The 27,242-nt window shown below is 37.9% G+C and overlaps 3 protein-coding genes across 6 annotated transcripts in view; 2 read left to right on the top strand and 1 right to left on the bottom strand.

The window, feature by feature from the left end:
* The window catches only part of osbpl6 (oxysterol binding protein-like 6), a 46,916-nt gene extending 28,907 nt beyond the window's left edge, over window positions 1–18,009 (bottom strand). For 3 of the 4 annotated variants that reach the window (XM_028022628.1, XM_028022630.1, XM_028022629.1), the window contains exons 1-2: window positions 17,694–18,008; window positions 7,920–8,165 (exon numbers count right to left, since the gene is read on the bottom strand). In XM_028022628.1, coding sequence (XP_027878429.1) covers window positions 7,920–8,066 — 147 coding nt within the window. In that variant the 5' untranslated portion in view covers window positions 8,067–8,165; window positions 17,694–18,008. Of the gene's footprint in view, window positions 1–7,919; window positions 8,166–17,693 lie in introns of all 4 variants that reach the window. The other variant, XM_028022632.1, reaches the window with a different exon arrangement.
* Window positions 18,010–19,535: 1,526 nt separating this feature from the next.
* LOC114148921 (cytochrome c-b) lies at window positions 19,536–20,963 on the top strand. Its single transcript, XM_028024435.1, has 3 exons — window positions 19,536–19,745; window positions 20,219–20,395; window positions 20,490–20,963. The coding sequence occupies exons 2-3, from the start codon at window positions 20,221–20,223 to the stop codon at window positions 20,633–20,635; spliced, it is 321 nt and encodes a 106-aa protein (XP_027880236.1). The 5' UTR covers window positions 19,536–19,745; window positions 20,219–20,220; the 3' UTR covers window positions 20,636–20,963.
* A 2,242-nt stretch (window positions 20,964–23,205) lies between these two features.
* Window positions 23,206–27,242, top strand: part of pde11a (phosphodiesterase 11a) — a 41,454-nt gene continuing 37,417 nt past the window's right edge. The window contains exons 1-2 of the mRNA XM_028024310.1: window positions 23,206–24,421; window positions 26,036–26,194. Of these exons, the coding sequence (XP_027880111.1) occupies window positions 23,630–24,421; window positions 26,036–26,194 (951 nt within the window). The 5' untranslated portion in view covers window positions 23,206–23,629. The remainder of the gene's footprint in view (window positions 24,422–26,035; window positions 26,195–27,242) is intronic.

The following is a 27,242-nucleotide window of genomic DNA, read 5'->3' as shown; positions in this document are numbered from 1 at the left end:
TGTGGTCAAGTTTTAACCTCACTGTAAAAAAAAACCCACATCTCTATTTTACTGTAAATTAGAGACATTTGTTTTCTCTAGTGTATCTAGTTGGTGATTTGAGTTGACATTACGGATTTTGGAGGCAGCTTGAAAGTGTTGATTTTGGAGCAGAGAAATCTTTCTTGATTTGCACTCTCTGAGACAATCAGAGAGTGACAATCTCTTTAAACTGTTTCCACAATAACTTGGTGTATGACTATCTAGACATGAACCTGGTGGTTCATGTGATGTTCCTGAAAATGTGACCCAGGTCAGTTTCAGCAGAGGAAGCAGTTTGCTGGTACAATGATCCGGAACACATTACATTTGGTTCTGGAATGGATAAAGTAAGATGAAGTTGCTGGAATGGCCCAAACCTCAACGCTTTTAAAAATGTATGGACTCTGCTTAGAAGCCGGGTCAGTGCCAAGAAATCATCCAACATAAATGAGCCTTACTGATTCTGGTAAGAGTTGTTTAGTGTCCAGTCTGTGTTGGGCTCTCTGCAATTTACTAAGGCACATTTAACCAAATATGAGAGTATGTATGCACATTTTTGAGTTCGTATGTATATTTCTGATCCTGTGTGAATTAGAGCATCAGCAGTAAATTTACAACTATACATACCTGTTTCTAAAATGAATTAAAAACAACTGCTTGAAATTAGGGTTGCATGATATTAGAAAAGGAAGCATGCATCGTGATATTAATATTGAAAATCAAATAGTGAATTAATCAGTCTGCTCTCTTTCTGCTCTTAAGTTGCTTTTATATTAACAGCATTTCATATTTTTACAATTTATAGCATTTTATATTTTATTTTTATTTTATCTACAACTACTACTCAGTGGTAGTTGTTATTGTGTCTTGTCTCTATGCTGTAACTGCGAAGTAATTTCCCTGCTGGGATGAATAAAGTACTTCTATTCTATTCTATTCTATTCAACCATCAAAATGTTTTAACACCTTTCTGTCAGCGATGGCATCTACAGTCACTAAAATCTATATCAATTATGTTTATAGCAAGCAGTCAAACTCCATGCAACTGGGCAAATAAACTATTGGCAAGCAGAACACCAATGCATGATACTAGAAAAATGTTAGTCTTTTAAATACTGCACTCAAGTACTTCTTTAAATTTGCAGTATTGCACATATTGATATCTCTGTAACAACTGAAAATCAATTTTTTGTGCCATTTTACACAGCCGGTAAACATTACATACTAAAGAGAATTGGTCTAAGCATGGAGCCTGTCGAACACCAGTTAATAAACACATTAAATGTCAAAGTGAATATTGTAATTAAAAATGTAGGTACTGTATTAAAAACCAAGTAATCAATGACCTTCTAAAGAATTTGAAGGCAAAAATCACACCAGAAGATGTAAATGAAGGAAAATTATAAAAGCTAATTTTTTTATTTTAGGTCACCTTTAGCCAAATTGATAAAAGCTTTAAATAAGATGTGGATCAGTAAGATAACAAAACACTTAATGCATTTGATTAGATTTTGAATTCAACACTTGAATCAATAGCATTGCAGCTTCTGAAACAAAAAGTCAGTTTAGTATGCACAAGCTTCACTTCTCAAGCAACAAACAGCCTGTGGCTTCTCGCTGCACCATGTGACACTACAACCTTCAAGATGTCTCGCCAGGGACCGTGCATGATGACACCTACCCTTGGTTTGCAGGACATTTAACAAAAGAGGACAACAGCTTGCTTAATCTAACAAGTCGGCAAACAGATCTGGGTGGTAATGAGGTCATATACCTCCACCGTGGGGGCAAATGCCTGGTGAAAATGGGGAAGTGGAGGAGTTTAAAATATACACCAATGGTACAAGTCAGCTGTTACCTGTATAAAAGGTTATGCTTCGATGCCTCTTCATTTAACACACCACAGCTGCAGCTTATTGTATATACGTAACGGCGTATAGGGCGATAATGAAACATTTGCCTCAGGCAAACTTCCCGTCTGTTATCTGCAGCATTACAGACTTTTAAATGACTCTGAACTGATAAATCAATGGTACACTAAATAAAGAATTGCTTGTGCTGCGAATATTTAAATATATTACCTTTCCCAAACCATTAAAAAGATCCACAGCACCGACTCCACGTAAATACCAACGCACATGCTGACTACTGGCTTATATGGAAATGGGGCCCATAATAAGTGTTGCTGCTTTTGGTAGCACAGCCCACAGAACTGAACTGAATTAAGCCAAAGTGATTTCCTGCACTCTGCTTCCGTTCATTGATCTCGTTGCAGAATAATTTACAGCTGAATGAGCTGGAAACTCTTGGCAAGTTTACTCCTTTATTGGAGGATTTTGTGGCAGATTCCGTAAGAGGCCTCCTGCTTTTCAAAGTCAAGGTCCTTAAGGAGATTAGCCTCACAAATTTGCTTGTTCATAGTCAGTAAATTTACGTACATCTTCTTGACAAATTAGATATTCAAATCCCGAAAACGGCTTTGTTTGAACCAGAAATTATACTGTGTAAAGGTGATAATCAGCTTAGTCAATGTACTCAATCTAGACGAGCCTTTTTCATGAGACAGGCCCTTAGGGTTTCACCACCATCGGTGACACACAGCCATAGCAGACCTTTGATGCAATGAATCAAACTGTTACTGTTAAGGTTTCACTGAGCAGAGAAAAGGACAAACACTCTTTGGGGACACCTCAGGCTAAATCAGCCCTATAAATATCAGTGCCACAGCCTGCTTCTGGAGACCACTTTACATTACATTATGTCTCTGGAATAGACAGTGTTGCACAAGCACAGTCTGTCAATCAGTTTTTCCTAACATGTCGTGTGCATATATTCTAAGAAATATCTTTGATAAATAAATTAATACATGAGGCATTGACACCTTTAAATAGTTTTTTCTAAAACAAGGAGCATGGATAATTCAGCTTTGCGTTTTAGGAAGATTGCATTTAATTTAGGCACATTTGAATATAGCCCCGCCTCATAATCTTAAACAACACCGTGTCTACTGTGGATCACTTCACACACAGGCACTGTTCGGAAGAAGGTCCAGCAGAAATCGTACTTTCTGCAACTCAAGAAGTACATTGTTCCAGAGGAGTAGCTGGTGATCTTCTCCACTGGTCCTATTCGGTCTGTCCTTTCCGTATCTGTGTGTGTGATTCAAGACAAGTCCATGACTTGTTCAGGAAATGGCCTCTAGGAATACTGTGCACAAATTAAATTCAAATTCAAAAACCGCGGTCCATGCTACAGTCTACTGATTTTATAAAAACAATTATTTCTCAAGAGAACAAGCATGCTCAAATGTGGCACTCCTGTCCAAAAATTGGATAGTAGTTTTAAACTCCATAATAGCAACCAAAAAGTAAAAATTATATCACTTGCACAACAAAACAGAACCTCTTGATTAAAAAAACCTGCAACCTATTCGTGCCTCCCACACCAACACAATCACCAGTGGAAGATGATATCTCAGCAGCTACAAACCACATAGCAATTGTTTTTGAGGATGTATTTTCCCGCAGTATTTGGCTGGCTCAGCAGTAAAGCTTAGAGTAAGAGGCCTGGCTTCTACACAGAGAGGATGTGGGCATCCTGAGAGAAGCACAGGCCTGCACACAGTGTAAACACACCAGATTCGGTTACACGAGCTTGAAGTCTAAACGTATCATCTGATGACTCGTAGGCTGGTGCAGCTCTGAGAAATATTCCCACTATCTTTTTTCATTTGAAAAGAAAGCAATTTCTACCAAACTGTTGTAGCTAACATACTGATAAGAAAAATAAATAAATAGATAAATAAAAACCTGTGAATTGTCCTGATGCACCCAAGAAAGATTTTTTTAATGCTGCATTTCAGGAATTTTGGATCTAGGAATGTCTGTGAACTAGATGCATGTTCATGTGTTTGTGTGAAACTGTGCTTACTGCAGGTGGAGCACCTAAGTGCTCCCATGAGGGCGTGAACAGCAGCCATCAGCAGCCGATATATTGACCTATATCGATTCAGAAATGAGGTCAGGATCCCATTAAGGCTTTCCCCAAACAATAATGCATTGCTTTTGCTTTTCCACAAAAATCATTGAAGCCCAACAAAACAAAGGTCATTGGTGGAGCATCTAAAGTCATAATAAAGGCCAACATAGAATGAAAAGGCAGATAATATTTTGAATGGAAAACATGAAGTCAGAAAAAGTTTATCCATAGCTACACACATAATGGATACATAACATTCACCATCAAGGCTCAAATGAAGCTTTATTTTCCAGAAAACTGATGCTGAAGCTAATTTGAGCAGAACGTTCAGAATGTGCTTGGAAAAAAGTGAAAACTGAACGAGCTCATCGTGAAGAAGCTTTTTTCCAATTTCAGTTCTGCACAGACAGCTCAATTAATCTCACCACTTCAAATGTAATAAGGGTAGTCTCACTTATGCTGCTAATGTTTTAAACGTGAGGTACGACTATGTGTGGGTTTCTAGCAGATCAAACTCTTGCTTCAGATGAGTATTTAACATCTTATTCAATTATTTCTCTCTTGCTCCTTTTCTCTGATTTATCAAGTGTGAGAGAGCAGTCTGTGAGGGCCATGGTCCCGTCACACACACACCCAGCGAAATGGGAAGCGTGATGACCCACCACAATAAACAAACATTTACATTGGTTTTAAACATAATGGCCTTCAAGCTCTACTTCTCTGATAACTCATACAGTAGAAAGTAATGTGTGGTAAACCACAGACAACAGTATACATTGAACAACCAATCACAGCCCAGCATCCCAGCTGTAACACATTCCCAATCCTCCCTACAATAGATTTTATGAAGACACAAATAATCTTTATACTTTATCTATTAATTTTATGACATTTGATTGTTATTTTATAAAGTATTTCCCTAAAACTAATTTAATATACATACTGTATATTAAGGTATGTTTAGAAGGGGTTTTTTTCCCATTCTTTGGTTCTTCCTTTTTTTCATAATGATATACATTACATGTCACTGATTCACAGCAACATCACAGCTTTAGTGGTGCATGCATATTCTACTGATTGACACCTCAGATTTAAACTTGCAGAATACAAATATTGGGCCGGAGAACTGGACTATATAATGAGTGTGATACATTAAAGTTAGAAAATGTCCACAAATAAGAGAAAAAACTGTGGAGTACAGGCTTACAAAGCAGTGCAAAGTGCTCCTTTTTTGTATATATACTGCACATGCCATTTACTTTTTTTGCACTGGATTTACAATGCAGAAAGCTCTAAATACATGCAAATGCAGAAATGCCAATCAAGTCCAACAGATGCAAACAATTTCCACGTATTTCTCCATCAGGTCACATTTGTCCTCCTTGATGGCACAACACAGCAGAAGTATTCAAAGAGTCTTTCTTCCCTGAATTTATTTTAATCATAACAGAGTCGCCCGACCTAAACAAATGAGGCATTCCTTAAGCCTTTGATATTGTAAACCTTAGGTATTGCTTTGGTGGAATGATAATTTCCTCTCGTTGATTAACTCAATAATTAAAAAGCCCAAATTAAAAATATGTATGAATTTGTATTTAAATATGTATCAAATTGTAAAATCATTACAGGCAATCTATATAAATACACAGTACTAACTTGTCACAATAGGTCACAATGAAAATAAAATTCTGGTGACTTTATTTTTACAAAATTAATTAAGGGGCCTTCATTTCTATTGTGGAATGTTAATGTTTATTGTGACACAACGCCAGCAGTACAGCAGGTCAGCTGTGTAATTGTGTAATCCACTGCCAAGTCTGATAATTTGTCTCTTTAATTTGTTGTGTTTGGGACAACCAGACATTGAAGTCCCTAAATAAACTAATGTTAAACTAATCCTATCCTCATATCAAGAGTTTAGTTTGTATTATGAACTTCTGCTCTTTATCTCCTCCTAATTTTATCTGCAACAGATTTGGCAGCTTCACATAAGTCAGATGTTGAACTCTTCCCAAGATTTGTTTTTTTTTTTTTTTACCTTAAATAATATATAAATAGGGCTATGAGGTTAAAAAAATATAACAGTGTTTTCATTTTAAGATAACTATTTCACAGAGGAGAAGCTCTGCAGAGCAGCAAATCCTTTTTCTTTCTTTGGTAAGATTTGTCAAGCAAAATCCAATCACAAAGGATCCAGAAAGAGAATGTAACTTCACAGATGCTCTGCAAACCATCAAATTTCATTCACGATTCTGATCCATCGGCTACAAAAGCATTACAATAGTTGAATAGAAGAGAATGTTTTTTTTTATTCTGTTTCAGCTTCCAGCTTGTCTAGTGTCTGACTTCATCAATTAGGCTACTTTGGACAGACTCTATGTAAAACTGGAAATGTGGAGAACCTTTTCATCAAAAGGTTGCAGCCAAGAAAGGAATAATGAGCTGTAGCTCTGAATGGGTAACTGTCTGCTTCATCAAGCCGCAGGCTTTCAGCTAACTGTCCCAATTCCTCAGATCAGCTTTCTTTCTTCTTCTCTTGCACAGACAAAACTGGCCGTCCACACCGGGCCTTGTAGAATGTGCCACATGTTCACTGGGGCACCAAGCCTTCGCCTGTCTCTCATGAAATATTCACCAGCCAGTGCCGACGGAAAAGCAGTGATCTCAGAGATTCCAGTATGGGTGTCTTGTTTCCGTGTGGCCACAGTGACACAGCAGGAGAGGAAGGACGACCGGGGGCTTCGGATGACTTAATGCAGGGGTTAAGTTTTAGCCACTGCTCTGTGAACTGTGACATAAGAGCACAGCTCATTTGGTAGCGACTGCTCTTTCTCTGCTGATTAGTCCACTAATTAGCAGATATCTTGCAAAGGTTGGCAGCAGGTTTATCTAATTGTACTTAACCTTTCACAAGGAATGAATGCATAATGCTTAGCTGTTATGGTAACATTAATCTGTGTTTGTCGCATCTTGTTCTTTCAGCATATGGATGACTAATGATTAAAGGGAATTCTGGCACATATGAATATGCCTGCAGAAATGTCTGTATAGCTGCTTATTTTCCTTGGCTATGTTTCCGGCACTATTTTAACACTACAAATTCCTCCTTACCAACGGATATGTTTTATGACAATGAACAGTCTTGCAGAAGCATTCATCCCTCATGAACCATTTCAAAGTAGTTTTAAGTTGCTACCGCAGATTTCAACGTTTCAAAGCATTTTACTGGGAAGGATAGCCACCTTCTTCTTCTGCAAGTACTCATGTAGAAACTGAAATTTATTTTAAATTAAATTTCACTCTTAAATTTGGGTGGGAGATTCAAACACTTAAATTTGTTTCGATATAAACCCTTCTACTGTAGCACCAGTTTCTATAGCTTTTCTTACAGGACTGCTCTTTAATTAACTCCATCCATCTTTCTATCAACTCTTCTTAGTTTGTATTTTTCGGATATAAAAAAACTATTTAATCCCAACTGCATGATGCTCCAATCACCATTTCTATTTCTAGGTGGACAGGTCTCCAGTCCAGCCTTGGTGTCATCTGTCGGCTAAACCGTCTTCCACTTCTTCAGTGCATTTGGTTGCACTGAATTTTCTTCATGGGTATCAGAATAAAGGGGGTGAATGATATTAAACCCTGCACTTTCTAGATTTATAAAAAGAATATGTAAAAGATGAAATTGAAAAAAGGTTTGTTTTAACGTCGCAAAATGTGCAATACATACTTGATGTGAATACTTTTGCATAGCAACATGTTTTGTTCATAATTTACTATTTCCTTGATCCTTACTGACAAAGTCCCCCCAGTATAAAAAATACTCTAACATTTACTCTTGATAATTTAATCTCTGCTCCAGCTTCACTCTCAGGAATCTTCTGCTCGATGAACTGCCTCTGAAGTTAGAATATCATTACCTGCCGGCTGTCTCGCTGGGACGAGGAAGAGGAGGAAGCGCTCTTTTGAACCGGCACTGTGGTCTTGTTCACTGGCGTGTAGCTCCTCTCCTCGGTGCTCATGGTGCGGCCGTGGGGGCCTCGCTGGTATTGATGGTGCTGAGACATGCTGGCCACCAGTCAGCCCTGTGGAGCTTCCTCAGCACTGGGGCACACAGGTCGGGGACATCCTCTGAGACTTCCTCACACTCACAGCCTGCTGCTCATCTGAAACACAAGGATCAGGAAGTCATATTCCACTTGCTCAACCCACGCTGCAATGGAGAAGTGTTTTTATAAAAAGAGTTTTGGAATTAGCACATCTGAACCGCTCCAAGCCTCCTTTAATTCAGCATGTTAATCTGAGAAACTGACTGACCCTCAGCATTTCTTTTGAAGCCTGGCTTCTTCTTCTTAACACTTGTATTGAGTAACTGGGTAAAGCTTATCCACTATGCTGTGAAATTACTGCCACTAAGGATTACTCAGCATGCATTAAGCTGAGATATTAACATCAAAAAGCTTAACTGATCATTCACTTTTATTATCAGTCAGTGTTACTAATTGTTGTGCTAATTAACAATTTGGACTGTCAAGCATAAAATATAATCTCTTTCATTTCATCAAGACAGGTTTTTCAGTTCAAAAGTGAACTGATAATCCCAAAGAAATATTTTTGCAATTTTTTTATATACAAACATTTATTCTGTTTGGCCTGCATTGTAAGCCCTATTTCAAGTCAAATAATTGCTCGTACTGTCACATGAAAAGGCAAAGTATTTATATTAACTGTTTTTTGCAACTTTACTTTTTTTGCCATTGTTTTCAACATTATGACCAAAGAGGCAGTGAGAAAAATCATTATTCTATACAGTGTTGTACATAAAAGAAAAAGATAAAAACTTAATTGTCCATAAAAATGGAAATTTGCATTGCATAGTCTGTAAGATGCCTCCCATAAAAATAACATGAATCAAGCAACATCATAAACATTCATGGCAGTTTAAAAAGAAAACTAACATGTGATCTGCAATAAAGTGTTCATTTATTCTTCCCCTGGTTCAGTAGTGTGATGGAGTTTGACATCGTATTGGAATTTAAGCAGTTAGTCTTATTTAAACCTGAGTCACTTTAAACCATTTTATGAGCCAGGAATCTAACCATGTATACTGGGTCAAGCCCATCCTGTTCATCAATCAGCCCAGGACTGGATCATTACATTTGACCCAATACCAGGTGATCAAAAATACCTGCATTGTTATTTTTAGCAGGTTTTAGTTCAGTGGTGTTCAAAATGCGGCCTGGGGGCCATGTATAGCACTCAGCCCTGAGTCATTTTGTACGGCTCCTAATTGCAATTCAAGAGTAGGACAAATTCAACAGACTATTACAGGCAGTTCATAAGTTGTCTTTTTGAAGAAATTGTGACTCATATCTTTTACTTGTTGTTGATGTACAATGTACAATGGACTCAAAACTTCCAGAAGTTATGTACCTTTCTTTATAGGGAAATGCGGTTTATTTGAAGTCCAGCATAAATTACATTTTCTACAAAATGAGATCAATTTGTTTCATTCATTAAAAAAACGTTTTTGTGTTTTTATTTAAAAGTCAAGATTTCCCCAAAGTTAAAATATTTAATACCAGTAAATGTTAGTATTAATTTTTTTTTAAATGATGATAAATTACATTTCTACACAGTTTGGAGGGTTTTCTTATACAAAACTGATGGCTCTTTGGATTTTGCAACAAAATGTGAACTGAACTCCATTGTGCAGCTCAGATTATTCACAACCTTACTAAAAGCAGCAAGTGCTAACAAACTCATTAATGAACACAAAAACGCCACAATTATCTATTAATCGCAATTGATTGTGCGATAATTAGTCGTGAACTAAAATGTAATGATTGTAAAAGTTGTAGTTACATTGAGAACATAATTACCACTTCAGCGTGTTATTGACGTGATTATTAGGGCCACTTAAGTTAATGATAAACCCTTTAAACATTTAATTAAATTGGAATATTTAAGAGAAGATGCCAAACAAATAAGGACGTTAAACAACGTGCTGTAAGGCAGAAGCCTACCCAGAGCTCACAGGCAACCAACATCGATAACCTTTCAAACCTAAATGTGTTAAATGTGAGGCAATCTCCTGAAATAATTGTATCAGTTAACTTCAAAACATCTGGTTAAACACCGACTCGGCTAGCAGCAGGGAGTGCCCGTTTTCATCATTAGTCATGGCACATGCTGATATCCATAACACTGCCTGCAAGTCTGCTGTGTAATTGCCTGAACTCTTGGTAGCTCGACTTTTTTCTAATGAAAAACAAAAAGCCCACATTTAAACCACCCTTTCTTTTCCTATAGAAAAGATTAAATATAATCACACTTGGTCTTTAATTTTGCTAAACATTACGGCTTTCTGTCACTGAATGATTATAAGGGTGCAGCACAGACATGATGACATCTTCAGAAATAATATCTAATATTCGACTGGCCTTATCCACTGCAAATTATAGTTATTGCTCAGATATATATATTTACATATATATATTTACATATATATATACATGCTGCAACATGAAGCTAAAGACATATTCCAATGTATTTCCATCGATAGCTGTACTGTATGTCAAACTAATAGGCAGTGATGAGTCTTGTCATCAGCAGCCTGTGTTCATCTAGTGGACAGATACCGGTGTACACCGCTTCAGAGCACCCTGTGGTTTTGACTGCAGAATGTTTTGGTTAGGCTCTCCCGTGTGTGAGGAACCTCATGAGTCCACTCAGCAGCACTGAGCATGCTCACATGCAACTGTGCAGCTTTCTCATGCACTACAATCTATAATTCAGCTCCTGCAATAGCGTCATCATCCCCACTCTGCCCAGTCTTAAGCCAGCCAGCGTGTAAGCTAATGTAAGACAAGGTGCTAAGTCGGTTCACACAATGTGTTGCACTCAGCCTATTTAATACATCCGCTCTCCTTGACCTAGTAAGAAGCAGAAGTGGCAGGTGCTTTCAATGTAAATTTCACTCTTCTGATGCATTATTAATCACAGTAAGTACAACCTATAATTTGCAAGCAAAAATCAGTGTGTGTTGTCAGTAAAACCTATTGACATTTAAGTTACAGCCACAGGTCTTTCAGGATATGAAAAACAAAACTGGATGTGAAGCGACTGCAGCAACAGTGAAGTAAAATTACAATCAGACTCTTTGTTTTCACTTCGGTTTTTCACTTTTAATTAACATTTCTAGGCTGAAGATTAAGATATGCAAACCCTCTTTGTGACAATAACTTAAAACAGCCACTAATAATAAAAAAAATGTAAACTGGAAAATGAAAGCGCCCGGTAAAAGTGTTATTTTATTGCCACTTTATGAGACAAACTAAAACAAACTAGTGCATAACTGAGCACTGGAAAGAAGAGGTGCCTTGTGTTCACAGCTTTTTCACACAATGAGACAACCCCTGCTGAACTGATTACTGTTATATGGACTTCCTCGGTTAATTAAAACGTGACGACCAACTAACCTCCCTCTGCTCTGCTCCGTAGGTTTGCACCACACATACAATTTCCTCTCATGCAACACTTACAACACTGATCTGACTGGTCTTCCCAGCACTGCACAACTCTGGTTTTTACTATCCTTTGTGTTATATAAATGTATATTTAAGACCTGTTATATATGGTGTGTCTCCCTATTTAACAACATGAAAAACAGAAAAAGGTCACGTGCATTTGCATCAGACCCCTTACTCTTTTACCCATAATTAAACACAGTAACCATGGTTCCATCAGTGCTTTTTAATGCACATTTTGAAGTATTGTATTAGTCCTGAAACTACATCCTGAATTTCGCAAAAAAAAAAATTAAATTAAAATTTAGCCTGCATGAGGTACTTTTTGGATTTAAAAAGGGGAGATGGACATACATCTGGTGAATAATATGTTAGCAAACGCTCCAATCCACATCTGGGTCTTTGCCAGAGGCGTTTACCAGAGGCATGAAAGTCCAAACTTCCAGGACAGAGGGTAGGACTGTGTCTAGTTTTCTCTTATTTATTACAGCCATGCATAGCGTTGACATCTGACAATATTACACTTTGTGTGGCTTAATTGATTTGCTCCAAACCAGTAGAAAGAAACACATAATTCGCATTTTCTTTTTGAGTCATTTTAAAAGTTTGCTGAAAATTGGATGGAAACTGTTATGTGCACTAGCTACACTTGTTTAGAGTAGCTAGCAACACACTAAACAGGTTTTGCCAACATGGAAGGGATTCCTGAAGAAAGAAGTTGATTAAAGGGGTCCCACTTTGGTCATTTTGGTCTACATGAATGTGCACTGAAAAACTGACACTGTACATCCCCCTGAACATAGCAAGCCTACAGAAAACGTGTTTGTGGGGACACTTTTTGTCAGGGAAGTTTCTTAGAGGTGTTGGGACGATAGATGGAGCTAAACTCGTTAAAGTCATTGTCATCCAGGAAGAATACCTGGTAGAGGCTGCAAAAGGTTTGAAGACATATGGAAGTTTTCCATCTCTCAGTACAGTTTTCTAAACAGAGTTCAGACCTAAATCCAATTGAAAATCTTTATTAAGACAGAAAAATTGATGTCCATCCAATTTGACTCCATCTAGAGCTGTTTTGTGTTCTTCTATTGCAAAAATTATACACTGAAGTTTCTGGCTATAACATGATAAAATGTGAAATCGTGAAAGAGACTTGACTACCTTTGCAAAGCACTGCACTTCAAGCCAATTTCTGGTTTAGCCTCAAATAAATATTCTATTTTATTTACTGTAAACAGCAACATCACATGCTGAAGCTAATAAAATAAAACCTTTGTCATAAATTTGACAAAACGCCAAAGCTGCTCCATCCTCTGAAAGTTATGGTGGTGCCGGGAAGAGTCCGATCAGGACAGAATGAGTCATAAGCTTATTGTTCTAAATCCAGTCCTCATGAATATTGTCCACTCAGAATGAAGACAAGGCAGGTTGAATGAGTCAGCTATAAAAGCACCACTAAACCATTTAGCTGAAACCTGAACATCTCTAAGCCAACTGATTTTTGCAAGTCCATTTGGATGTCTCTAATTTTCAATAAACCCAACTTTTGTACATTGTCCTGAAAAGGAAGAAAAAGCTTTCAAACTAGAAGTACATTGGCTTGCTTTATATTGATTTTTAACGTTTTCAAGAACTTTGTGTGAAGCTGTCGTTTGCTGCGTTTACGGCCATTGTTACTTCTCCAATCAATAGTACTTATTCTGGATGAAGATTAATGAGCATCTGCTTCCTGCAAGAGATGTCTTCCATATGTGAAGATAATAACTGAACAGAAGTAAACAGTGTGCAAATCTTAATAGAACAATAACACACTGTTTTAGGTAAGTACACCAAAATAATGACTACGTTGTATCCATAAAGCCTTTCACCCAACAACATATCAGTTTACTACTTAAACTCATTTAAGCCAAATTTGGGTTAACAATGCAAATTGTAGCATTTAGGGTCATGTTACACCAAGAGGCTACTTCACTTGTTTAAAGCACTTAGCAATAGCATGCAACAGTATGAGGAAGTGATCCTTTGTGTTTGCATTTTCCAAACACCTAAAGGTTGCAATGAGATTTTATAGACAAAAAATTTTTCTCAAAAACCAAAGAAATGGTTCTTCTTCCACCAGATATGAACATCTGTGTAAGTTTCAGTCGTCTAGAGGTTTACTTGGGCTTCAATTCAATCTAATAACTTCATGTGATGTAGCTGCTCCTTTCTAAGGAAACAAGATGCATATAATAAGATAACTGTTGTTAACAGTGTTTATCTGTGCGTTCGCCCTCATGTTAGTGGAGCAAGACTTCCTGAGAGAAAGTGAGGAAGCGAAGTATTTTAAAACGAATGAGTCTTCTTGCAAAAGAGGGTGTGTATTACATTAAACATGAAGGCAGGCAATACAGTAAAGGAAAAAGTAGAAGTGGGTCTGGCGGTCTGATGTGATAGATTCGTGGGTTACTGGTACCAAAAACCTGGTTTCAATTTATTTTTACTGCTATGAAACATTTTGTTTATTTCTGGAAACTCACTTGTTTTGACTGTTACTTAAAATGTCTGAATTGGTCATACAAACAATATGAGCAAAGTGTGCCTAATAAAGTGGCCAGTGAATGGATTTGGGTGTGCAAAATCTATACTCTTCAATTTCTGCATCTAACAGCAAAGAAATATTTACGTAAATAAAGAAGTATGAAATATGAAGTCCTGTCTTGATAGTGAAGAACAGCTGAAGCCAAATATTTGGATACACTGTAAAAATGAAAAAAAAAAACTGGGATTGCACCGATACGACAATTTGGGCAGGTATCAATATCCGATATTAATATTGCTGGTATTAAGTACATCCTATCTATACATTTCCCTACTCTTTCGACATTGTAAAAAAAGACCACACTGCTCACCTTCCTTCTCTGCTTTAGTCAAACACCCCACAATCCTGCGTTGCTGATAAGTGATAGTCATGTGACTATCACTGTCACATGACCAAAAACATACCACATACCCAACCCCTTATAACAGTGCTTCAACTATGCATGGCCTGCAGTACAACATTTACCATTTCCCAGTTGCTAATGATTACGTGCGCTGGGATTTGGTTCAACGTAGCCCTGGATGCTCAGCCATCAGTTGTTATGGCAATCGTTTTTGCCTCCTTTAGGGTCTGAACAACTTGCGATGCTCCACATCATACCTCTGTTGCTTGTTAAATGCAACATGAACACTGATGGCATTACTCATTACAAACATGTAACATGATGAAGCTCAGTGGTAACTCTGCTGTGATGGGAGTAGAATGACAGTCGTCCCTGTGTTTTCACCACATACAAGAAACACAACCTTGCAGTATTGACCAGAGCTCCAAAGTGAAACAAGTTTGCTGATCCCACACTCTGTTGCATAATTAAAGTGGGCCAACAAAAGCATCCTCGTGTCCTTATATTATATTACAGGGTATTAAAGGACAAGCCCTGTCTGAATTTACAACTGGCTAATAATGCAAATCAATTGATTCTGACCTATTACCTAAATGTAGGATTTTAGACTAAATAGATGTAGATCTTGTGTGACATTTGCTAGCAGTCATCAGTGCATCTCTTTAAACTAGGGATCCTTTATTCTCTCTAAAACAGCACCAGCTGGACAGGGCTGCACATATTACATCATCGAGGTAGAGCAAGGCATAACAAATCGAAAGGCTTTTAAGGTACTACCTTACTTGTTCCCAACATAATAACAAAAAAATGAAAAGTAAAAAGAGTTTGGACCTTATTTAAGGAATGAAGTTAACAATTTTAGGTTTCACACTTTATAATAGGACATGAAAAACCTTTCATGCTTTACAATTTTCAATTATAAAGTAAGTATTAAAAAACCTATGTAGGATAGTTTGTACTATCCTACGTAGATGTTAATTAACCCTAACCACAAATGCATCTTAGCAGTCCTGAACAAATGCAACCGCAAAAACATCGATATTGTGATTTGATATATAATGCAGGTCTGCACTGGGGCACAGCAGACTGACCCAAAATGGGTATCAGAACCAAAGCTTTACAAACTGGGTGTAATATAGGGATGGTGATGTGGAATTAAAGTTGTATCACAATCATTTTATTCATTTATTTTGATACTGATAAAAGTGATAATAAAAGTTTTAAACGTTATTTAGCATCAATATTATATTTTGGCAATCATCTGTCATGGCATACACCTGTCATACTTTCAAGTGCTGACATTTACCAATTCTCTAATGTAACACACAGCAGGAAAAAAAATGATTTTGGGAAGGGGGGCTTCCACCCATCATGAATTGGAGTTTATTGGAATCACCATACGAGTATCCAGTTTATTTACTTTGGATCAACATTATTAGCTTTTTCTTCTTTTGCTCTTTCCTTTGGTTTATTATTTTGTTTGTATTTCCTTTTAAATCCTGTAAAGCACTTTGTATTGCCTTGTTGCTGAAAATGTGTTATATAACTAAAATGACCTTTTACTATAAGTTGCCATTATTATCTCATTCATTAGTTTTCCCACTAACAAACAATATCCCCACTCCCTAAAACTGACCTACACCTCAACAGTCATCCAGTGAATTCCCTCATTTGGAGTAATGATATTTATCAAAGTTCAGCTAAATATTTAATTTAAAAGGAGCAGGTGAAATGACACTGGCACTACTGCTAGATTTTTTTCTTTGGTCATTTGACCTATAAAGAAAAAAAGCTATTTCAGGTTAATAATAGATAATAAGCAACCGATATTATGCTAAAGTATTATAGATTTGGAACCAAAATGAGTGCTAATTTTTTGATAAAATAGTACAAACAAATAAAAAACCAAACAATCTGAGTAACATGCTTTAATTGGTATGGTGGCGTTATAAGAATCAAAGTGTACCAAGGTTTTAAAAAGTTACATTTTCAAAATGGCTAAAATGATCTATCTATCAAATCATCTTCTGGTTTAAACTCCTATTAATAGATGCCAGTGCTGCACACTGTTGGTCAGCTGGCTAAAAGAAGGCTCCTACATTAATCCCACGCCTATCAGAAATATTAATCTGTCTCATTGAAAAATATGTAAAGTCTCAAACAACATAGACAGACATTTGGTTGGAAATAAACAGAGCACCACCCACCACAGTCAGAACTGTGTATCTAATTAAACAGCTGAAAACATCTTATTATATGATAAAATAAAATAAATAAATAAATCTTATAGATAGCTCCAATCAGTATGTTGTATACTTGTAGCAGGAGAAGAACTGATTGTTGCTTTATATTGAAAATAACACCATTTTGTACACATTGTTCAACTTTTTCATGTAAATACAGCGGAGATTTTAATCAAGGTTATCATACTGTAAGATTCTCCCTATAATATAGATCTATGACTATCTTAGTGGCATGGAGGTAGCAGTGTAAATGGCATGGGAACACCTTCAGCTGGATGAGTCCTCAGCCAGGGCTGAGCAATACATCAGAGAATCAATAATCAATCCTGATCAAAGCAGCATCCATTCAAAGGGAATGTTAGTTACAAACTACCCAGAGCTTTTGTACTTCTCATATCTTCTTGCATTTTTGTGACCCATGACTAACTGCAGTGTCACTGGCTGACCTTCAGTTAAAAAAGGGAGGCTGAGTGATAGTGTGGAATTAAACTTTTTTAAATTAGCTGCCATACAAACACCATGCAACAGAATGAGTGGGATTTGGGGGTGTGGGGGGATTATTGGTGGAAAATAATAATCTTTGCTGATTCATTAATAGTTGTGGAACATGTGTGGTTAATAAAACACAGTAAAAAAAAAAAGAAAGAAAAAGAAAGGGGGTGAATATAACAGTGACGCATCATCATTACATCATCAAAGTCATCAGTTGGTTGGTCGGCTGGTTACTCCAATATACAGCATCCATGTTTTTATGGATCCTTGATCGTGATGTTTGGATACATACTGCAGGAGTTGTAGCATCCCAGCAGCTGGCTATGTGGTCATGTCTGACCGGTCCTCGCCGATTCACTCAGGATGCAAATACAAAAGGATGAGAAGCTGTGCTCTCAGTCTGAGTGGCTAAATGGAGCAGCATACCCAATGAAACTGTCATAAACCAAACATAAGCAGTGCTGGTATTTAGGTTATCATGGGTCAGAGAGAAAAGCTTAGTGCCTTACCACAGATGCGCTGTGATGATCATGTCTTTACAGTTCTTGGCGCAGGAAACAATTGAGGGGGTCTTCCTTGACTGGGCAGAGATTCCCCGCTCATCGGAGACAAAAACCTGCTCACATCTGCCTCTCTGCGTGCACACCACACTTTTTTCACCTCAAAAAGCTCTTGTGCTTTACGGAAGCGAGAGACATTGTGGGAAGTCTGGAGAGGAGAAAAAAAAGTGCTGTGTTAGTCCGTTTCCTTGAATGCGGGGCTGTGATGCTCAGCTCATCTCTAAACTGCACCCCGGTCGCTCCTCCCTGCAGCAAGATCGGCATTAGGCGGGAAGAAATGCCCGGAGTGGATCGAACGCAGGCGGGCAGCGAGCGAGCACGAAAACACGGAGGTGGAGTCGTGAAAAAACTCGGATTGGGAGGAGGTAAGTTTCATGAGGAAAAAAAAAAAGGAGGTCAAAGTCAGGCTGTTGAAATTTAACAAATTAAACTTCTGAAACAGTTGCATTGAAATAGTTCAGCTTGATTTTATATTGGCCTGCATGGTGGAGCAGATTAAACCATTGTTGTTTTATTAGTGAAAAAGATTTGTTAACTTTGGAGTTTGTTGCAGTCAGTAGGCTGTGGTCATGATGCTTAAAGGAAGGTGCTTGTACACTTTAAGCTCAAGCAAAAAAAAAAATCAGGAATTTGTAATACATCTCAAAGAGAATGAAAAGAGATTATGACAGACTAAAAATGGTGTGATGACTGAAATCTGAGGCAATTTGTTTAGAAGTCTGGCAGTAGCAATATGAACATCCTGCTCATGGCATACAGCTCCAGCAGATGTAGTTCATGACAATAATGAAGCCTTATGCATGAATAAGTTTTAGTTAGTTTAGTTTATAACTATTAACAAGTAACTTAAAGTCTCAGGCAAAGAATACCCCAACGTCTCATAACGTATCATTATTCATCTTAGACCTTTGAGTAGAAAAAAAATGTGCCTCATGTTACGTTTCTAAATATTATTCAAAGACTCTCCGCCTGCCACCATCTCAAATGTCTTGCAAAAAAGTTAAACATTTTGAAAATTTGTGTTTACTTCTAAAAAAAAGAGAAAAATGACTAAACTAACATGAAATTTACAAATTAATATGACCTATTCAAATTCAGATAATTTTGATAAATAGAAGCTTTTAACCCAAACATTCCTTTGTATACCTTGGTAGTGCAACCACACACACATTTCAGTTGCAAGCTAGAAAATATATAATAACAAGACCAACATTTGGCACTGAAGCTGAAATTGTCTTGTTGCCTGGCAGCAACTCTTAGCACCCATCTGCACAGTCAGAGGAAAGTAACTCAAATTCTTTGCCACAGTACATTGCAGGTAAATGCCTTCCGTTTGATGTGCTTGCAAAAAAAAAAACAAAAAAAAAAAACAGAGGTCAAAGCAACATTTCGTTTTAAAGAGTACTGGGAATTTTCTTCTTAAATTTCCTTCAAAAAGTGTTTCAGATTGTTGTTTTTGTTCTTTGATTAATGTACTAAACAATGTTATTTTTTTCTAGTGATTTACACTAACTTTATCAAGTTGTCCTAAATGTAGTTTTAGATCTGATTCTAAAACAAATTTGAATTTCTTTATTTAATTCTCTCTTTTTCTGTTTTTCTCACTCTCTCTGTGTTCATTTGAGCTTGATGTCTATCACTAAGAAATTAGTTTTTAAAAATTCTAAAACTTTATGTCTTCCTTTCCTTCCACAAAGCTTTACTTTCTCTCTGTTGTTGCGTGACGTATTTGTGATATCTCGTGGTGTTTCCTGGATCGCACTGGCGCAGAAGAGTGAATTCTCCATGAGTTTTGACAGATTTGACCTTGTTTTTTTTGACATTGACACGGACGATGAAACGTCAGCTGACTGATGACGTGTAATTCTGAGTAACTTTAAGATAAGGAAGCACGTTTTTTCTCAACTAGGCAGCCGTCAAAGCCGGTAGAAGGACAAAAGCCGGGAAGTTAGAGGTTACTCTCACTTTTCACCTGATTTGGCACAACAAAATAACCAAAAGGTAAGACCACGATCCTAAAAAGTTAAGTTTAATGATTGTTGGGTTTTCTGATCCGCCTTGTCGAGTTTTCGACTTAAAAAGGCGAGTTAGATCTGGATTTGTCACTTCCTCCCTCCCACAACGTGGCCTAGTACCAGTCTAAGCCTTTTACCATTGAATCAAGTACATTTTAACTATAATGCGGAAATGGATTGCTTTCATATTAGTTGGTGTTCAAATTAAAATCTTTGTCCTTCATGGTTTATCCCAAGATGCTTAAATAAACGACAACAAAACAATTTTGCTGTAGTTTTTGCTGAATAAATAAGTAACTTAAATATCCAGAAACTTCATAGTCACTCTTTGTTTCATTTTAAGAGCATTAGTTTCTGTTCGTTCTTTTAAAAAAAAGTAGTTTTGTAACAGGTAGGATATCGCCCCCTGGTGGCATGTCTTGTTAAATAAAATCAAATGAAATGTGTTCTCCTTTCCAGAAATGATGAGTGGGGACATTGAGAAGGGAAAAAAGACCTTTGTCCAAAAGTGTGCCCAGTGTCACACTGTAGAAAAAGGCGGAAAGCATAAAACTGGACCCAACTTATGGGGCCTCTTTGGACGCCAGACAGGCCAGGCTGATGGCTACTCTTACACAGATGCCAACAAAAACAAAGGTAAATACTGTATAATGTGAATAAGAATTATTTTTATATCAGGAAACGTGCTGCTTGACTCTAACATTACTTTTGTACTTACTATAATTTCCAGGAATTGTATGGAATGAGGAGACTCTGATGATTTATCTGGAGAATCCAAAGAAATACATTCCTGGGACTAAGATGATCTTTGCTGGCATCAAGAAGAAGAACGAGCGCACCGACCTCATCGCATATCTCAAGTCATCCACTTCCTAAACAAGCCTTTTCTTTGCACAGCTTTACCTGTCTTTGTGTCGTAAGTTAAGCAGCTCAGGAGACCTTTTCATTCCAAACTAAGGCAGAGCAGGAACCAACTAAACTGAAATCGAATGTCACACGTGCTGAAACTGTTTATGTAATTGTGATAGCTGTTTTTACATTTGATAACTTCCTGTTTTAACAGGTATATTTTTGTAACCTAAAATAATGATTGAGTATTGTGCATCTATAAGAAAATGAGTTGGACCTAATCATGATATGTTTTCCTTAGTAATTATATTTTTCTTTTTGTAATTTTCTTGAATAAAATTGACACTACGCCAAATTTTCTGGTTGTTTTTTCTTTAATAGTAATACAAATCTGTTTTGTGTTGAGTTAAAGGTAAATCTTTAATGTTTATATGAAGCAGTTTAAGAGATTGGGACCTTTCTTGTAATTATTGCAGATCTTTTTATAATCCTACAACAAGGACCAGGGTTGGGAACCACTGGTTTAGTGAGCTGCATCTAATCATTATAACTAAACTATTTTAACTGACACCTGCTCTTTTTACCTGTAAATTGTGCATTTTGGAAGCATGCCATCTTCTAGTGCAGTGGTTCTCAAATGGGGGTACGCGTACCCCTGGGGGTACGTGGAGGTACTGCAGGGGGTACGTGACGCTTTTCAAAATATCTTTAAAAAATCAGTAGGCTCCTCATAATAAGTCTTGGGAAAAATTATTTTGTAAAAAGTTCGATAAAATATAAATGTGTGTTCATGCACTGAATTTTATATTCAGTATTTAGTTTCAACATCCTTTAAAATAAAACGGACCCCCCCACCAAGTTAGTTTGACCCACGGACCCAGGGCACTCGTCAACGACCTGTCGTTATCATGATTACACTGTAACTATGGAGACGTGGCTAAAGCGTAGGAGCAATGCTGCTGAAAGTACAGATAAAGTGAAAAAGAAGGCAAAACCAGAGCCGACGAAGTACATAATGTACATGGAAAAGTATGTTTTAATGGGATTTACGTCCACGATCTCTGTACCTCTTTTTTATTCCAAAAATGTTTTGCCCGTGTCAGGGGGTACTTGACTAAAAATATATTTTTAAGGGGGTACATCACTGAAAAAAGTTTGAGAACCACTGTTCTAGTGTATCTCCACTGTTTTATCAAGTCCAAGGTAGTCATCTTTCAGGTATTTTTAGGGCACTTTATGCTTCCCTCTGCTGATGAGTTTTATGGAGATACAGATTTCATTTCCTGGCTGAACTTAGCACCTGCTCACATAGTACAAAGTATCTCTTCCTGTCAGGGTGTCACTGTGCTGGAATGGTCAGAAGACAGGGCTGACATAAACCCTACAGATATTCTATGGAATATTCTAAAGAGGGTGATGAAGATTACCAGTCAACAGTGCAGACAAGCTAAATTAAATGTTGCAATTACATGTTTTTGTTTTTTATTATTTATTTGTTTTTTTGCCAACTCAGCAGTACTGCAGGTTGATGACCTCCATGCCAAGCTGTAGTAATTCATGCAAAAGTAATGTCTTATTCATGGGCTGACTTTTATGTATTAAAAATCTTTGTCTGAAAGTGGGACAAGTTTATTAATGTAATAACATTTACACACAATGTTAGCATAGTGCTTAAGAGGAAAATATAGGAAACAAACGTACATGGATGACATTAAAACTAGTACAAATAACTTGTACCATAATCTCTGAGAAATTGATTTTGTTTTTTAGTAGCTCGTTATCATAATGAGATCACCAGCCATAAACACACTCTAAATAAGTCACTCTTTGAGTAAAGACTCTCTCTCCCTCTCTCTCTCTGTCATACATAAATATATTAGATAATCAGATGAATAATAACCTCGGTAAGTCAACATATTTAGATGCCTCTATAAAATACCTTTCACATATGTGGCTTTGATCTCTTACTCTGGCTTTAAAAATCAGAGTAACAGGTAAAAGCCGCATCATCAGAGTAGTTCCATTACTTGTAGAATACGAACCTATTAAATGTAGACGGTTCAAATGAGACACCGTGTTATCGCTCATATAAACCCCGCAGTGCAACAGCTGGAGTAGTCCTCCCCCTGGCGTTCAAACGGCGACTCTGCAGTCTGTTTCAGTGGTAATAATTTAAATTTTCTGACGTATTCGCTCAGAAATAAACGTCGCTGTTACATAACTTAATGAAATAGAACACTGCAGATCAGAAATTTGCGAAAGTTTATGACTTGTTAAAGAGATTCCGAATTTGCCATATTTCTATCTATCTATCTATCTATCTATCTATCTATCTATCTATCTATCTATCTATCTATCTATCTATCTATCTATCTATCTATAGCTTATTGAAGATCAGTAATGTGCAAGCATTCTCTACACAGTCCAGTATTATCATGGACGGTGCAAAATATGTGTCTGTATTATTTAACTAATTTATGAAAATTGTATTTAATTGCCCCCAAATGACTTTTCCTTCAAGCTGTCATCATCAACATCACACTTTGTCTCCGTGAGGGAGGGCAACTAGTTCAAATGGCCAGAGGGCCGATCGCTGAGGCAACCCTGAGCTCCCTGATTGTGTGACGAAGCGAGCATCAGCGGGAGCGAGCCAACCACAGCCCGCGTCATCCGCACAGGAGGACACAAACCACGGGAGTGCGCAGTACTGGGGCTGTATGAGATGTTTCGGATGCTCTCACTACTCTCACTTTTGCCTCTACGGTAGTTTGCTTTAATTATCTCTAATTAGCTGAGCGCAGTGGAGGAAGATGCCGGTGCGCAAAGGGACTCTCCAACCCTCTCCGCTCAGAAAAGGACCTGGATTTGGAGCTCCAGAGGTTTTGCCTGCGTAGCGCATCGTGGAAGTTGTTGCATCTGCACGATTCTCTGCTCTAACCCCGTCGGGTAAATCCTCATAGATGGTATTTCTGTGCGCAATTTCATGGCTTTGGTTCACTGAGGACCATCCGAAGTGCAGACATGGCAGTGTCAAATATGCTGTTCTCTGACGTAGAAAGTTTTCTGGACTCGCACCCCGACCTGTTCGAGGACTATCTGAACAGGAAGGGCAACTACAGCATGGTGGAGAAATGGCTCAAGAACCACCAGGCGAGTAAGGGTCCGGTGGCCGCGGCGCCCGCCGCAGAGCCCCGGGAGGAGAAGGGCAACGCGTACAAAGACAGCTGGGCGAGCAAGTGCGACGGTCTGCAGCGGAGAGCGTCTCAGAAGGAGCTGCGCAAAACTTTCGCCAGGTCTAAGGCCATCAACGTGAACAGGACGTACGACGAGCATGTGAACTCCAGGGCGCAGGAGCCGCTGACCAGCATGAGGAGGAGAGCTTTGCTGAGGAAGGCGAGCTCCCTGCCTCCGACCACCGCGCACATCCTGAGCGCGCTGCTGGAGTCCAGAGTCAACATCCCCCAGTACCCATCCACGGCCGTGGATTTTAAGTATTATCTGAAAGAACACAGCGAAAGGGAGTTCTTCCTCGAACTCGTGAAAGACATATCCAACGACCTGGACCTGACCAGTCTCAGCTACAAAATCCTGGTGTTTGTTTGTATAATGGTGGATGCAGACCGGTGCTCCTTGTTTTTGGTGGAAGGAACTGGCAACAAGAAAACACTGGTGTCTAAATTCTTTGACGTGCACGCGGGCACCACCGTTTTACCCTCGATGAACTCGGACGAAGTTCAGGTGCCGTGGGGGAAAGGGATCATTGGTTACGTGGCTGAGCATGGAGAGACGGTGAACATCCCCGACGCCTATCAGGTGCTTGCTTCTTCATTGTGAATGATTGCATGCGTGATTCACAGAAAGACTGGGGCAGGAAGGCAGTCCATTTCCTCTCAGCGTCTAACTTTATGTTTCACTTCTCATTGGTAACAGGTTAAACATCTGAGACAAGCACAATCTCCCGAGAAACACAAAGTAGAGTAGCGCATAATTGTGAAGTGGAATAAAAAAAATATTACATTAAAAATTACAGTTACAAGTCAGGGCATCGCACTGAAATGTTTCCCTGCTCTGTTTTCAATCAAAGATCACACTCAGCGAGATTGTATAGACAGCATCTATTAAAAGTAATTTTCATGTTTGGTCACAGATTCTCCATCAAATTTAGGTCCAAACTTTGACTAGACCGGCGTTTCCCAATTCTGGTCCTCAGGCCTCCCTGCCCTGCATGTTTTAGGTGTTTCCCTTCTGCTACACACCTGGATTGAATATATGGGTGATCAACAGGTTTCTGCAGCACTTGATGGTCATGCAATCATTTGAATCAGCTGCTCTGGAATAGAGGCACATCTAAAACATGCAGAGCAGGGAGGCCTGAGGACCGGAATTGGGAAACGCTGGACTAGACTATTCCAAGTAGTTCTCCCTGTGTCTATAGGGTAGTTGTCCTACGGTCAGGTGAACCTTGGCCAGAGTCTCAATTATTTTGTCAGTCTGATGACCCTTAATAAAAGCATTCCACATCATGTTAGTGTTCAGTGAGATATTCTGTCAGGGTTTTTCCACCATGCATAGGGTTTTGCAGACAGGTTAAAAAGTTTGATATTATCCTCATCATCTGACCAGAACCCAAGCTTCTGCATGCTTACTGTGTTCCCTACTTGATTTTTGCAAAAGTCCAAATATTTCTTTTCTTTCCACTCTTCGATAAAGTCCAGTTTTGTGAAGTCGTGACTATTGCCTGAGACACCTTTTATTTGCTTCTTTGATGAATGCTTTCCTCACCCAGCCTTTCAGATAGGTTGGACAACAATGTCTTGGTGGGTTTGGTGTTGTTCAGATATTGGATTGTAGAGTGTCGTGTGAGCTTGGGATATTGTTTTATAATCATTCTCCACAACTTTATTCCTTCCCTGACTGCTCTGTTAACTTGGTGCTGGTTATTCATTGATGTTCTCTAACAAATGTCTGAGGCCTTCACAGACCACCTATCCAGGTCTCTATTTACTAAGTGACTTCTAACAGTTGGTTGTGCTGAATATTGTTTAGGGGAATTAGAGTCAAAGTGGCAGAGTATATATATATATACTCTCTATATATATATACTTTACAGATATACATTTTAAACATAATTCTACAATTTCTTTCCACTTCACAACAATCCACTGGTTTGTATTGGTCTGTGAAACTGAATCCCCCCCAAGAAAAGCATTTAAGTTTTCAGTTGTAACAAGAAAATGTGAATAAGTTCAGGGAGTGTGAATACCTTTGCAAGGTAGAGTGGGATTTCTTTACATATTGCTTTAGTTCACAGTGTTGCATTAGAAGTCTAACCTCTTGTGGCACCTGTCATCTGAAAAGACCAATAGAGGAATGTCTGCTTATTACAAGCAGTGTGTCTTTATGTATTTGCTGTGCCCTTGCTTGCAGGATCGCCGATTCAGTGACGAAATTGACAAGTTGACAGGCTACAAAACCAAGTCCCTCTTGTGCATGCCTATCCGCAACAGCGATGGCGAGATCATTGGAGTTGCTCAGGCCATCAACAAGACTTCAAGTGGGGAACTTTTCACTGAAGATGATGAGAAGGTAATTTTCTTCCTTGGGATATTCCTTCATTATGTTGCCTTCTTGTTTGCTTTTTTTCTTCAGTGGAAATGTGTTTTTTTTTATGTATGCTATGGTTTTCCTAAGCTTTTCAGTAATTCTTTGTTTCTCTTTACAGTAGAAATATATTCAGGACATTTGTAGATCAAATAATTTCCAAGTTGTATAAAAATAGAACTTCTGCTTTAGAGAGGCTGCAAATAGGAGTAAAATATCTCAGTATTCACATGTTGTTGGTCTGCATGCTTGTCATCTGGTGATCTATGAAATTGTAAAAAAAAAAAAATATATTGGTTAAATTCTTGTGTTTTATTTAAAAGAAAAGAAGAACCTGAAATAGTTGCTACAGTGAAGTTTGGTGTCTCTTCTAATAATTACTTAAATAATTAGCTAATCTAACAAAATTTGAGTTGGGGACATTACATTTTGACATAAGAAATGTACAGAAACTGTAATTGACTGACTCATTTGGAAAATGGCTCAAAATATATAAACTTAAACAAGAATAATGAAATGACACTGAAACTTACAAAAATAATGTCTTTTGGAAAACATTGTGACTGACGTCGTGTTGCTTTGAATGCTGCTTGATATGTTCCAGTTTAATGAAATCCATGACATTATAAGACCCTAAAATACTTCTTTGAATGAAACTGGGACACTTTTTCTATTTATCTTATCTCTGTTTGCTTTACATTAAAATGGTAAAAATGATCAAAAAATATTATTCCACAAGTAATTACCCCAGTAGGGCAAATTACCATCTGGATTAAACAGGTACTGACCCAGATGCTGAACTGCAGCCTCACAGAGGTCCAAGCAAGACTGCAGCCTCCGAGTGTTGTTATTACTGCACAAAGAGAAGAATAAGCCTGAAGTAATGCTCATGCTTTGTGATTCATTTGTGGCATTTCAAGGATGTTACTCAGATTTTTTTAGACAAACACTGTGCATAGGGTTAGTGCATAAAGGGGCAACAAACTGTCATCATTTATTAATGTCAGTGTTGTAACACTTATAAGTTCACAGT

The sequence above is a fragment of the Xiphophorus couchianus genome, chromosome 7 (genome assembly GCF_001444195.1).
Source record: "Xiphophorus couchianus chromosome 7, X_couchianus-1.0, whole genome shotgun sequence".
Classification (NCBI taxonomy): domain Eukaryota; kingdom Metazoa; phylum Chordata; class Actinopteri; order Cyprinodontiformes; family Poeciliidae; genus Xiphophorus; species Xiphophorus couchianus.
Note: the sequence above shows the minus strand (reverse complement) of the source record. Positions and strands in the feature narration are given on the sequence as shown.